This window comes from Phodopus roborovskii, unplaced genomic scaffold (assembly GCF_943737965.1).
Source record: "Phodopus roborovskii unplaced genomic scaffold, PHOROB, whole genome shotgun sequence".
NCBI lineage: Eukaryota > Metazoa > Chordata > Mammalia > Rodentia > Cricetidae > Phodopus > Phodopus roborovskii.
The window spans coordinates 8,860,963-8,874,925 of NW_026126485.1; the positions used below are offsets into that span (position 1 = coordinate 8,860,963).

Sequence of the window (13,963 nt, forward strand, 5' to 3'; positions counted from 1 at the left end):
TCTGTCACAAAATGGATCGGGACCCAGGGCTTTGTGTTTCCCAGATGCTTCATGACAGTCTATAATTTACTTAGGAGGAATTTACAGGGGAAGCAATTAGAGTGTCTTTTTCCAGGCTCCTTGTCATCTAATTAAAAGGTAGCTTACAGGCACATCTGACCAGTAGGCTGTGGATAGTATGTGCCCTGGAGTAGATGTGAATGTGGCCTAGCCAAAAAGACTCATGAAGTCATTTGAAATACTTTGGGAATTATTTTTGCCAGTTATTTTTGGAAACTCTTGAGTGTGAATTTTGTATATGGCAGTATCCTGTCAAAACGTTGAAAGGTTGTACACTCCTGCATACTGCCATTTGCAGTTAGTGGGAGCCTGTGCACATGGCAGCCAAGGTGGGTATTCATCTCCATGTGGATATGCAGTGTGCACTGTCAGGCACAAAGGAAAGATCCTCTCTTTTTATTATAATATCCCCATATGTATTATTCTCAGCTCCCATGCTTGTAATTGTTTTGTCCCAGGCTTGAATATATGTTATACGCATAGTGTTGAAATTTGAAACTCAAAATAGAGAGGAGGGGAAAAAGTTTTCTACCCCCTCTGCCTTTTACTTCCCTTAGAGGGATTTTGTGATGGTTTTTCTTTATTTTCTTCTCGTATTCATTTGAGTTTCTCAAAGCCAGTGGCATTATGTGAGAAGGAAAACTGAATGGTAGGTAGGTAGCCATTCCTGGAGGCTTCAGGCTTGCTGATGTGTGGTAAGTAGGTGTGTATGTGTGGTCTTTGTGGCCTATTGCTTCTGAGGTTCCAGAGAGCTGGGTCAGCTTGGTTCTGTGACTTCAAGGTGGGTGGCTGAAGTTGGGCCGTTGAGGATAACATCAGTGAAGGCTGCCATTGCTCTGTAGCTGATAGGTGAGTGAGGATGAGAAAACAAGCTGGAGTCCCTGTGTGTAACCTGTAGGCCAAAGGACTAGAATGTGAAAAGACCTGAAGGTAAAATGAAAGTTAATTCTGATAGTTGGAAGTTGGACCCGAATTAGGCTAGTCTGGCCACAAAAATGAAAGGAGGTGGACACTGTGTCTATTGAAAGAGGACATGAGGAGACTACCCTAAACTCCCCCTGCCTCCCGCTGCTGCATCTAGGAAGCTCCTGTGTAGAGCTGGTGGGGAGTTGAGAGCAGTTGCCTAACCTTTCAGTGGAACTTAAAACACGTGTCCTGAAGAACAGGTATCCACCAAGTCACTTGTTTCTCTACACTCATCTGTTTCTAGAGGATAACGGCCTCTTATTGGACCCTGGATAACATCTAAGCTTACCATCCATGGCTGTCTCCAAGAACCAACTCTTTCTTAGGTTTGGAGGGGCAGGCACTTCTCAGCTTTGGGTGGTTATGCATCTAGTGGACATCTGCATAGATGAAGGAGAGAGGAATCACTAACATGTAGTGGGTGGGGTCAAGAATGCTGTTCACTGCTTTACTGTGTTGGGGACAGTCTCAGAATGTCCACTACCTGGAAGTGAGAAAATCCAAGCTTGTCCAATTTGATTGAACAACATCATTGCCCCTGAGTATTAATCATTGTCTCCACTAATCACCCCTCCATGCCAGTAATGGTACTAACCCTCTCCATTGGCACCTGCCCTCCTCATACACCCCTGACCCTACCTCACCCACAGGGAAGACTGGTCTGCCAGGCATGTTGCCTACATCCCTCTTTGACTCCAGTGGGAGGCTTCTCAATGACACAACTTCTTTCTGTATGTGTTGTTCCCAATAAATACTTAGCTATCAGCAAATGGAAACTCTTAGAAAGTTCTGAGGAGCCTAGCAAATGTGTGGGGGCACCGACCAGTGGGTGTACCCAGGTAACTTTGATATAAGGTACTGTTTTGAATGCAATCAATTGTAACAGCTACAACCTTAGCAAGAAATGGTTGAGCACATGGAGAATAGTGAAAAGACTCAAAGCCAATGGGGGAAGGGGCGGGGAGGGTTGGTTGTGGTGGAAACAAGGGAAATCCTGTCACTGGCCAGTGCTGGCGGCTCTGTCTGACCTTTAGACTGATCACTCTAAGGACTAACTTAACACAGGTCCATGACCCACTGTCCAGAATCCTTGGAGCACACTGGTTTCAAATCTCAGGATGATTTGCTTTCAGAGAGATGGTATAGAACATACATTTATTGCCTCCTTGTCGGGAGGCAGAGTCCTGTGCTACATTCTAGCAGTAATTCTGCAGCAACCTGACTATACTAAGAAAGATAAATAAGATTTATGAATCAGACTTGCCACCCACAATGGTCTAAAAGTACCCTACCTTACTCGGGGCTGCCTGGATTTAGGAACTGTGGGTGAGTAGACCTGTATCCTACAACTAACCTGGCTTTAATACCTGAGGCAGGCATTTGAAACCTCTGTATATATACCAGCTAGTAGACCTCTTTACAACAGAGGCAGACATTTCTAGTTATCCTTCTGAAGCAGTGGCTGAGGTTCCAAATGATCTACCTTGCTTCATATAAGCACTGTCAAAGGCCCAGCAAGGATGGTCCCTCCAGGAGGGAGACAGGAATTTCTAATGGGGAGCAGAGGGACACACAGAATCCACCGTGGGTTCTGTGGTAGACCTGCAGGTAATGTAAAGTGCATGTCTCTTTTCCTGTTAGCATTTGGCAGTGGTGCAGTGCTGCATTGGTGATATCAGTCATTAGATGTCATGCTTGCAGCCATAGGCTTCTCCCTACACTCCATCCTGAACTAAAGAAGTGTTGGGGCTTGCTTTGTGCTTAAATAGCCCAACTTCATTTTTCTTTCCCCATCTCCACTGTAATACCAGGAAAGGGACAACTGTTCCATCTAATGACTAACCCATGATGCACCTCTTTCCTCTCGGCCTGATTCCTGCTTTGCTGCCTGCTTTGCACCGCCTTGACTCTGCCATTTGTATCTTCTTCCTGCGGGACAAGAAGGACAAGGCTGAGAGATAGATGCACCTAGTAGCCCGTGAATAGTTGTGGCATGCCCTGCGTCTATTCAGATGCCAACCCAGGCCTCTCATGGGCTCTGCTGACCCATGTGGACCAGCTAGCTTCCTTCTGGTTACTTGGTTCCCTCCCTGTCACATTCCCTGGAGTTGCCATCTGTGCTCAGTGACTTGGCAAGTGATGTACTGACACCCCTCTAACTGCCATGGCCCTGCTGCTTCAGGCTTTCCATGGTGCAGCCATGATGGCTGATGCTCGAAACAGCCACACGGAGTTTTGCATCCCAATGTGCGTTTTGCCTGCCACTGTTAGTAACAATGTCCCCGGCTCAGATTTATCTATCGGTACTGACACTGGCCTGAATGTGATTGTCCAGGTAAGAGACCTTCCGCTTCTACTCACATTTTGCTTTGTCTTAATGGTATTTTTCTTCTACCCTAAAGCTGCTTGTCAGTTCCAGCTCTCAACTTGCGCTCTTTAACTTTTGCCTGTCTGACCTTAATTAGAACTTGAAAGAGAAACCTGTTCATGTTTTTCAGAAGGAATAAGCCAAATGTATCTTTACCATTTGGCCACATTTTTTTGATAATAGGATAGTGTTTCCTTGTTTCTCACGGTGAGCACCTTTTTTTTTTATTAACGCAAGATAAAATATTCTATGCCGGCCTCTCCATAGTGTATATGTATCATCTGAATGGGAGAGCTTCGGACATCACTTCTGGTAAGGTCAGCTGGTTCTTCTGTCCAACTTCCCATTGTTAGAGTTTTGATGTTGAGGAGGCTTAGGGAACAAGTTGCAGGAGTGAGCGAGCACAAAGGATTGAATCTAGATGTCCTGTAACCAAGTATAAGAGGTCTCAGATTAAACACTGTCAAACAAAGGAAGCTGCCAGCCATTGCTTGGCAAGACTTCCTGGTATGATGAGAGGCACTGCAGGACATAGTCACTCTCTGAGAGGAAAGTGGCTTTAATTACCACACACTGTGTGTGTGTGTGGGTGGTGTGGGGGAGTGAGGGGAGGGATGGAGCAGCTGGTGCTTCAGGCATGATGCTGGTATCTACATTGTAACACAGGTAATGAACTGAACTCACTAGGTGCTGCTGAGACAGGAGGATGTCTGCTAGCTCCAAAGTCCTTTGCTGCAGGTAGTGGTTATTCAACAGCAGGAAGGATAGTGGTCAAACATGTGGGGTGAACCTCTCACCATGCTCAACTCCTCCTACCTCCAACTGACTTCTTGCCTAAGATGTTCAAATCCAATCTGGATCTAGAGCAGTGGTTCTCACGCTGTGGTTCATGGCCTCCATGGGACTCACTTATTAGATATCCTACATAGCAGACATTTACATTATGATTCATAACAGCAAAAATACAGTTATGAAGTAGCAATGAAATAATTTTATGGTTGGTAGTCACCACAACATGAAGAACTGTATTGGGATTATAGCATTAGGAAGGTTGAGTACCACTGCTCTAAAGTTTGCAGTGAGTTCTAACTGTTGGAGAGATTCCTTAGATTCCAAGTTCTTTCTTCTAGGTTAAATTACATTGTTGGAAAAGGGGGAGGTGCCCAGTTGGGTCAAGCCTCTGAATTCACCACTAAGATGTTAGCATGGAGCTCAAACTGGTTGGCATACCCTAGAGATCTCTCTTGAACCTGTCTATTGGTATAGCTCATGAGCAGTGTGGAAGTTTGCCAGGCCATCACTCTCCCTCACTGGAATTTAATTTCTTTGGGTGTTAAATAGAATCACAGATACACCTTTAAACTGAATGCCTTTGTGTTCAGGCATAGTCTGAGCTTTCCCTTCTAAACACCTCTGTGGACAGTGATATCACAGGCAGAAGTCCTAGATCATCCAACATGCTATAGCCTTCTGCCTTGGACACTGGCTTCACTGACCGGGAAATGAGCATCAGTCATTTCTCTGCCAGCACATAGTAGGACAGGGTTCCCCATGCCCATTGCCAAGCTCCTTTCCTATCTGGCTACCTGAGTTCTTCAGTGAGTATTTTAAAGAGATACCAGTTATGGGGTCAGGGGCAAAGTGGAGAAGGAACCTCTTAACATATAAGATGTGACTGCTCTCATATTAACCCCTATAAAATATATCGATTTCTCTTAAAAAGAATTATCTCTGTGATCGACTCTGTCTTATTGTCTTACCTTTCTTACATTTGGGAAAGACAGTATGTGTAGCAGAGTGGTCATGATGTTTGAGTGGTAGCTTGACATTATTCTTCTAGAAGGACTCCTCCCAGTGGCCTTCCCCAGAGGAATCACCACCATGTACCCTTGGAGCTCCACGAACTTGTCCATGAGACATTTATTCTAGCATAAGAGGCAAGAACCCTAAATGGTTCCTGCTCTCAGCCAGAAGTCAGGGAGGCCCCTTAGCACACAGCAGATGGTATTGGTAGGCTAGCCCTTTCCATGTCAGTAATTGCTTTTAGTAATTGAGTAAGACATGGCTAGGATGGCTTACTATTTTTAGAAGACTGAAGTCTTCAGATACAATCAGAGTAATGACAGAGTATAGGAGTATATGTAAGCTCCAGGCAGAGGCAGACCATTCTAAACCCCTGCCTTTGATTTTCCAGCCAGTGGCAAAAAGAAAGCCTGGGCTTTTCTTCCATGTCAGGTATGGTCTAATCAGTTTCTGTTTATTTCATCAATAATCTGTTTGGATCAGAGCTCAGACCTCTGTATAAATGGGCCTTGTGTCAAAAGGTTTCTTTCGTAGTAATGTTCTTGTATCGTCAAGTGACTACAGCGTAGTTCTTTGGATAAGTGGGCATCAGGAAGGGAATATGGGGAAGATTAAATTGAAAGAATAACCCATGTGGTTTTGCTCCCCTCGGAACTTGCCACCTGCCTCAGCGTAGCCATTCAGATCTGCAGCTTTCTTTCACCTTGCAGGGTGGCTTTGTAACAAAGTCCATACTGGGGCCTCTCAGTATTTGTATGTCCTAGAGAGAGGCTCAGTGCAACATTGATCCCTATTCCATCATTAACTCTCTCTTGCTAGGGAACTCAGGGCTTCCCACCCACCAAAGCATATATTAAATACTTTTGGGCAGGATGATTTACAAGAGACATTGCAGATTGGAATGCTTTTCATAAAACTTGTGTTTGTCTTAAACACAGTCAGTTAAATATAACTCAAAACAATCATGTAAAAGTGTTCAAAGACTCACTTTCTGCCCTCACTAAAGATATTGTGACTGTTAGAATCCCAGAGGCCCTTCTCCCATCATGATGTCACTGTCCTCTTAGCGCTGGACTCTAGGTAGGTCAAGTAGCTCCTGTACATTTATTTAGAGTTAAGCATCTACTGTGTTGCAGGCATAGCTGGCTGTGGAGGATAGTGGGGTGGTATTAGCCCAGGCCAAGGTTCCTGTCCTTAAAGGAATGGCATCAGAGAGGAGGAAAAACCCAAATCTAATAAGCACACATTGCAGGAAGATGTACTCAGTCATGAGTCCCTAACAGAGGGATTATCCAGTCCTGGAGGTCACACAGTGTCTTCCTGAGGAAATGATTTTTTAACTGGGGCACAGGTCGCAGATAAGAGAGCAGGAAATTGCCTGAATGTGTTTCCTGTGGTTTTAGTACTAAATGGCTACACACATGATGTGTTAACATAATGCCCATTTTCTCACAGCTGTCAGGGACAGGAGTCAGGGAACTGAAGTCAAGGAGCGAGCTCCAGGAGAGAGGCTGTCTTGGTGGCTACTTTCCGGACCTGCATCCCTGGCAGGCCATGACTCCTGACCTCTCTTGATCTTCTCAGCCAGCATGAAGTTTCTCACTCTTTTGTATAGTAGCCTGTTTCTGTACCCTGGCTTCCTTTGTCACCTTTATAGTGACACACAATGGCATTCAATGCTCTCAGATAATCCAAAATAATCCCATCTGAAGACCTTTCACTTATTGTATAAGAATGCTCACGGTGTTTCAGGGAGTATGAATGGAATCCCTTTGGTTACTTCTGTGTACAGTTTCCTACAGTGTTCCTGGAGTCTACTGTGTGTGAAGGTCCCATGGAGGTTTAGAGAGCAGCATATTCCTGAGTTAGGACAGCAAATTGAACTGGGATTGGACAGGGTGCTGAGGATTGGCAGGACTTCAAATTACATAGGAAGGCATTTGACACATACTTAAAAGTTCAGAGCTGGAGGGTTTGGAAGAGGGCAAGGACACAATTTGGTTGGATTGCATATTTGAATCTCAGTTTCCTGGGTATAGAACACATGCAGGGAATGAAGGGAGAGGCTTTCACTGATTTCTGAGGAAATAAATGGCATCTACACAGGTGCTGTGGATATGAGGCAGTGGGTAGTTTTTCAGTGTGTAACTTGATGCCAATGCTTGGTAGGTGTGTCTGGAAGCATTTGTCCACGAAGCTGTTCTCTGTGGACAGAGGTACCCTTATGAAACACCCAAGGATATACCTAATACAAATAAAACCTCTGTTACCACAAAGAGCTTTGCACAACAAAACGACATCAGAAAAGATAGCATCTAGGACACCAGGTAATCAATGTCCCCATGGGAATATAAATTCATACCAGCTAAATATTGACTTGCAAAAGTTCTTCCAGCGAGGACATATTCAGAGAGCAAAGCAAGTGAGCTGACTTGAGAGACTACTCTGCAGGGTAATGGCCCAGCCAGACCTCCACCACAGGTGATCACAGAGATTCTACCTCCCAGGCTGCCTCTAAGTACTTTCATCTACTGCTCCTCTCTGTACCCAATGCTTGCTACTGCATGCTCAGGTTTGGTGGAGGAAAATATAGCTTGTGTGGAGAGCAGGCCCCGGGCTGGTGCACATGTGGCACTAGCCAAGGTTCTGCATTCAAATGACGGATGATCTCCTTGTCTGTGACCAGACATGTGACCGAATCAAACAGTCAGCCAGTGGGACCAAGCGCCGGGTGTTCATCATTGAAACGATGGGCGGATACTGTGGCTACCTGGCCAACATGGGAGGACTTGCTTCAGGAGCCGATGCTGCCTACATCTTTGAAGAACCATTTGATATCAGAGATTTACAGGTGTGTCAATGCGTGCATGACTCTGAGAGCACTTCATTTAACAGTGCTAAGTAAAGAAACCTTATTTCCTAACTCCCCATTGGTTTTTTTGAAGGCTGGAGATGGTGCTATAAATCATTGAAAGCTGTTTGTTCTTTCAGCTGTCATTTCAAAATCCAGATATTTGTACTTGAGTCTTAGGAGCTCTTTGCATGGGTGGACCGTGACTAGATAATGTTGAGGCTCCTCTTTGTGTGTGAAAGTATTTTACACATAGGAGTATTTTGCCAGTATGTATGTATGTATGTGCACACCTCATGGGCCAGAAAAGGGTTTCAGATTCCCTGTAATTGGACTTAAGAATGGTTGTGAACCACCATGTAGGTGCCGAGAATAGAAGCTGGGTCCTCTCCAAGAACTGAAAGTGCTCTTAAGGGGTCTTAACCCTCCCTCTCTGTATATTTATTTTTAAATGTTCATTCTTATACCAATGTTTGGTGTAAGTCACTCTTTGTGTTTAATGGGACCTGCTATTTTAAAAATAGCATCCCTTAGGCCTTTAAAAACATTGTCATTGTGCTGCTTTTGTTTCCCAGGTGAAAGCAACTTGAGGGAAAAAGTGCTTATTTCATTGGTAGTTCCAGGTTACGGTCCATCATTACAGGGAAGTCAAAGCAGCTGGAACTTGAAGCTGCTAGCTACCGGCACAGTCAAGAACTCAGAGAACAAATGCATGTGTGCTAGCCATCAGCTTACTTTCTCTTGTTCGTAGTTCAGAGTCCCCTTCCTAGTGTGAGTCTTCCCTCCTCAGTTAACATCAAGATAGGTCCTTATAGACATAGCCTGATAAATGTCAGAGATTCTTAGGCGGCTGATGATTGTGACAGGTTGACAATGGAAACTAACCATCATACTTACGAACATTAGGCAAATGTATAGAGTAAATATTTTAAGAGGGAAAACTAGTTGGGGATGGGGCAGTATTCATTTACTAATGCATATGCCCAGGAGCAAAGCCCCAGCTCTTAACACATTCCATATTTATCTGATTTACTATCAGTACCATCATATTTCCCCATTACCTACTATATTCCCGTGTACTGTAATACCCCCATAAAGCCGCTGACTATGTTTAATACAAGGTGTTATATTCTAGTGTAAATGGTGTTACAGAGGTGTCCAAGAAGTGTACTAATTGACTAATACAACACTCTTTTCTAGTCTAATGTGGAACACTTGAGGGACAAAATGAAGACCAGCATCCAGAGGGGCCTTGTACTCAGGTAATGGAAAGCATTTGCATTCTTTCATTTTAGATAATGGCTTCTTGGGCAGAAGCTGTCATGTGATCTAAACCCCAGCAGTGTCTTTACTTTGCCACTGATTCTATGAATTCTGAAGAAACACAGGTATAGACATGAGTTGTTTAAAAGTCAAAAACAAAAAACAAACAAAAAGACACCACCAAAAGACAGTGTTCCTTTAAATAAAGGACAATCTTTTATAGTCTACTATTGCTCTATAGTCTACAAGTTGCTATTTTCAAGACATCTGCCACTTAAGCCCTCATGGCCTTCAGGAAGAAAGGGAAATATACAGAGTCTGGGTTGGGGTAGAGGTGAAGAAGGCTGGTGTGGCAAGTGCCTGGGCATCTTGAGCCTGGAACAGTCAGGCTGGATGGTGCTGTTCTCTAAAAAGCCCGCCCCTCTCTACAGCCTTGAGTAAACCTGACTCCTTCACACTTGTTTCAGAAATGAAAGCTGCAATGTCAACTATACCACTGACTTCATTTACCAGCTCTACTCAGAGGAAGGCAAAGGAGTGTTTGACTGCAGGAAAAACGTGCTGGGCCACATGCAGCAGGTAGGCTGAGTTCTTCTGTGTTCTCTGAGCCTCCAGGGGTCCCCTTTAGAATGGTGCCATTCTGTGGGAAGTGAGCATAAGTAAATTCTGAAATTGTTGTTAAGTATCCAACATTTTTAGTCCTACCAAATGCCATCATCTTTAGGATGCTCTGTCTTCTGTGATAGCTGGGGTTTATGGGAAGTGCTTAGCAGTTTTACTCATGGTCATGATCAAATAGTTGACAAAAAGCTTGGGATTCAGTTGCTCCTTTGTTCTTTATTTGCTGACCTGTGTGCAATGTAGGGAATGTTTGTCTTCACTCGTGTGTGTGTGTGTGTGTGTGTGTGTTGCTCATGTATGTATGTGCACTGCTGTGGTTTGAGTAGATCTGGCCCCCATAGATTCATGTGTGTTTGAATGTTTGGCCTATAAAAAAGTAGCACTATTGGGAGGTCTGGCCTTGTTGGAGGAAGTGTGCCACTGTGGAGGTGGGCTTTGAGGTCTCCTATTAATCTCATATGTATTAATGTAGGAAGGATTTATGTTGGCTGTTGGAGAGTTTGAAGCAGCTGGTCACTTTGAATCCATAGTCTGGAGGCAGAGAGCAATCAGAAGTGGGGCTGGGCTAAGAGACATCAACTGAGCTTCCTCAGTGACTGACCTACTTCCTCCAGTTAGTCTATCTCAAGCTCCCCTCCCCACCCATTAGGGGACCAAATGTTCCAAGTCACAAGCCTTTCTGGGAGATTCCACACTTAAACCACAGCGGAATTTTTAAGGAAAAACTATCAGATTCCATGTAGACAAGAAACTGGTCAATGGAAATAATCTGGTTACTTTGTTGAATTATATGAGACCAGCAATATTTATTTGACATTTTCACCAAATCAAGATCATTTGGAATATAGAAGTCCTTCTTAGAATAATGACAATCTTTTTTTCATTGTCTTTTTTTTTTTTTTTAAATACTCTCAGCTTGTGACAAATGATTGTGCCTAGGTGACAGGGCTGGAGGTCAGCTTGGGAGTCAGTGGTCCCCTTGTTCCTTATTTGCTGGCCTGTGTGCAATGTAGGGGATTTTTTGTCTTCATCCATTTGTGTGTGTGTATTGCTCATGTATGTAGATGCATTGTGGTGGTTTGAGTAGATATGGTCCCCATAGATTCTTGTGTGTTGGAATGCTTGTTCTGTAGAGAGTGGCACTATTAGGAGGTGTGACCTTGTTGGAGGAAGTATGTTGCTGGGGAGGTGGTCTTTGAGATCTCTGTAGAAATCTCAGCTCCTTCTCTAGTACCATGTCTGCTTGCTTGCCACTCTCTGTGATGATAATGAACTAAACATCTGAACTGTAAGCTGGCCCCCAATTAAATGTTTTCATTTATAAGAGTTGCTGTGGTCATGGTGACTCTTCACAGCAATAAAACACTAAGACATGCACCCTTTTTCCTTTGTGGTATGTATGTATGTACATGTGTGTCTATTGTATGTGGGGCTGGGGAGATGGCTCAGTGGATAACAGCCCTTGCACTGTAAGAATGAAGACCAGAATGTGAATCTCCAGCACCCACATGATAACCAGGCATGGTTGCACATGCCTGTAACCCCAACACTGCAATGTGAGATAGACAGATTGAGAAAACCAGCTGGCCAGGTAGATTTGCCTGAATGGGGAGCTGGCAGTTATTGTTGGAAAGCCATAGAGGTAGACACCTGGTATCTTGCTCTGCCCACTGCGTGTGCATGTGGAGATGCATACACCTGCATTCTCACATGTCTGCTTCACATAGACAGAGGCACAAAGAGATAGAGACAGGAAGAGTGATAGCTTACTTGTTTAGTTGAGAACACTACCAGGTTGTGTAGCAGGCTGAGGTAAGACTCCAAGACTCACAGACCTGCTCCCTTCTTGTCCTATGAATGTGAAACCAAACCACATTTGCAGATTTGCAGTTCTGAATGACACATAGATCCTGTTAAGTTATGGTGTTATTTGATTATTATTATTTTTTTTAAATCTGGAAAAATTGCTGTGTGATTAACATTTCATATATCTTGCTCACCATAGGGCGGAGCACCGTCTCCCTTCGATAGAAACTTTGGGACGAAAATCTCTGCCAGAGCTATGGACTGGATCACAGAGAAACTGAAGGGGTCCCAGGGCACAGGTAGGAGTCAGTGGGGAGAATAGGTGCACAGCGTGAGATACCTTAGCTTTCTCACTGGGAACCCTGTGTTATAAAAGCTATGGTGTTTTTCCTCCTTTAAATCTGCAATTGAGATGCCCAGCATGAGTTCCCAGGATTATAATTAAATAAACATAATTAATAAAAATAAATGTTTTATTTTTGCTGTTACCAATGTGTGACAAGCAGCTTGGTAGTATTCTTTTTAGCCAGAAGATTGCTGGGCACACATTGCTTGTCATTAGCAAGACTGTAAAATGTATCTTTTATTTATCTCTATGGTATCATGAAACTCACTTAAGGTCCTTTTACTTAGGCTGTATTATAACAGTTGTTCATTGATGTGATTCATAGACAGCTTTAACATAGGGTGAGAAATAAGCACAACTGCCTGGGAGGTCTCTGTCCTATTTTCCTCCTTCCAACCCTAAACATTGGTATTTTGTTTTATTTTTTTAGTCTCTCATACAGTACTTCCTGATGACAATGCTCCCTTTCTTCCCCCTCTTCCCTCTTCTTCTCCAGATCCACTCTTCTTCCATTTCCCTTCAGAAAAGAGCAGGTCCCCCAGGGATATCGTCTGAACATGGCATACATAGCAAGATGCAATAAACTAGGCACAAACCCTCATATCAAGGCTCGGTGAGGAAACGCACTGAGGAAAATTTTCCCAAGAGCAGGCAAAAGAGTCAGAGACATCTCCCACCTCCACTTTTAGGAGTTCCACAAAAACACCAAGCTAACAACCAAAAGATAGACAGACAGACAGACAGATATGCAGAGGACCTAGTGCAGCAGACTCATGTAGGCTCAGTGCTTGCTGCTTCAGTCTCTGTGAGCCCCTTTGAGCCCTGCTTAGTTGATTCTGTGGGTCTTGTTCAATCCCTCTGGCTTCTACAGTTCTTTCCCCCCTTTCTTCTGAAGGATTCCCCAAGTTCTAAGGGGAGGGACTTGATGGAGATTTCCAATTTGGGCTCTCTCCACCTGATGTTTGGCTGTGGTCTTACACACTGTGTTTCTTCAATATCTTATTCTCTCCTCTAGAGCTAACCTTGGAATTTTATGGTAACCATTCCTTTGATTTCTTCTGGATTCTCAAATGTCACTATGTAAAGTGAATATATCTTTAATGTGTAACTCAGGACAGCATTCTAGGTTGTATGAAAGGTGTGTTTTTGTGATGGTCTTGTTCACACACTGAGGAACACAAGTGATGGAACTGCTAACCTCTAAAACCAGCTAACCCTTGGTTTCTCCAAGTTTCTTGACTCAATATGCTGTGGTATCTGGGGTCTCTTCCTCCCCTCCCCCCCCCCCCCCACCTAACCCAGATGTATGCTCAGCATAGGATCTAAGACAGTCTCAGCCTCTTCTCACTCACAGGCACACCAGTCTCCTTTATGTCCACCAGGCCCATGACTGACACCCAGACTTCTTTTTTTTTAAAATAATAATTTTATTTGGAAAAAATAAGCCCGGCCTCCAACACCCAGACGTCTCAGATGTTCTAATTCTTTCGGGTAGGATACTTGTTTTGGTGATGGAAAACATCTGCCAGCTGTTTTCCCACTGGTATTTCCCACAGGGTCATTTGAAAATGAGGAGGGCAGGGCTTCCCTCACAGTCTGTGTAACATGGGAGTTTAGCTTTCAGGATGTTTGGTAGACCCTTCCTGGGAAGCCAGCTGTCAAAACCTCTGGTTTCCCTTTGTGGAAAGATGTTAAGTGCTAAATGGATTTCGTATCTGCTTAAGGAAACAACACACTTTTTTTTTTTTTTCTTGGATAAGTTTTGTAACATGTTTTCTAGCTACTTTAAAATCATTTACATTGTCAAAAACTTTGCATGAAACTTTTCATACTATTCCCTTGTAAGGTCTGCTGTTTTAGATCCTGTTCCCTTTTCATA

General features: G+C 43.8%; 1 protein-coding gene across 3 annotated transcripts in view; it reads left to right on the forward strand.

The window, feature by feature from the left end:
* Pfkp (phosphofructokinase, platelet) overlaps positions 1-13,963 on the forward strand; it is a 61,946-nt gene that overhangs the window by 44,819 nt on the left and 3,164 nt on the right. For 2 of the 3 annotated variants that reach the window (XM_051194786.1, XM_051194788.1), the window contains 4 exons: positions 7,884-8,048; positions 9,249-9,310; positions 9,779-9,890; positions 11,938-12,037. In XM_051194786.1, coding sequence (XP_051050743.1) covers positions 7,884-8,048; positions 9,249-9,310; positions 9,779-9,890; positions 11,938-12,037 — 439 coding nt within the window. Of the gene's footprint in view, positions 1-3,208; positions 3,362-7,883; positions 8,049-9,248; positions 9,311-9,778; positions 9,891-11,937; positions 12,038-13,963 lie in introns of all 3 variants that reach the window. The other variant, XM_051194787.1, reaches the window with a different exon arrangement.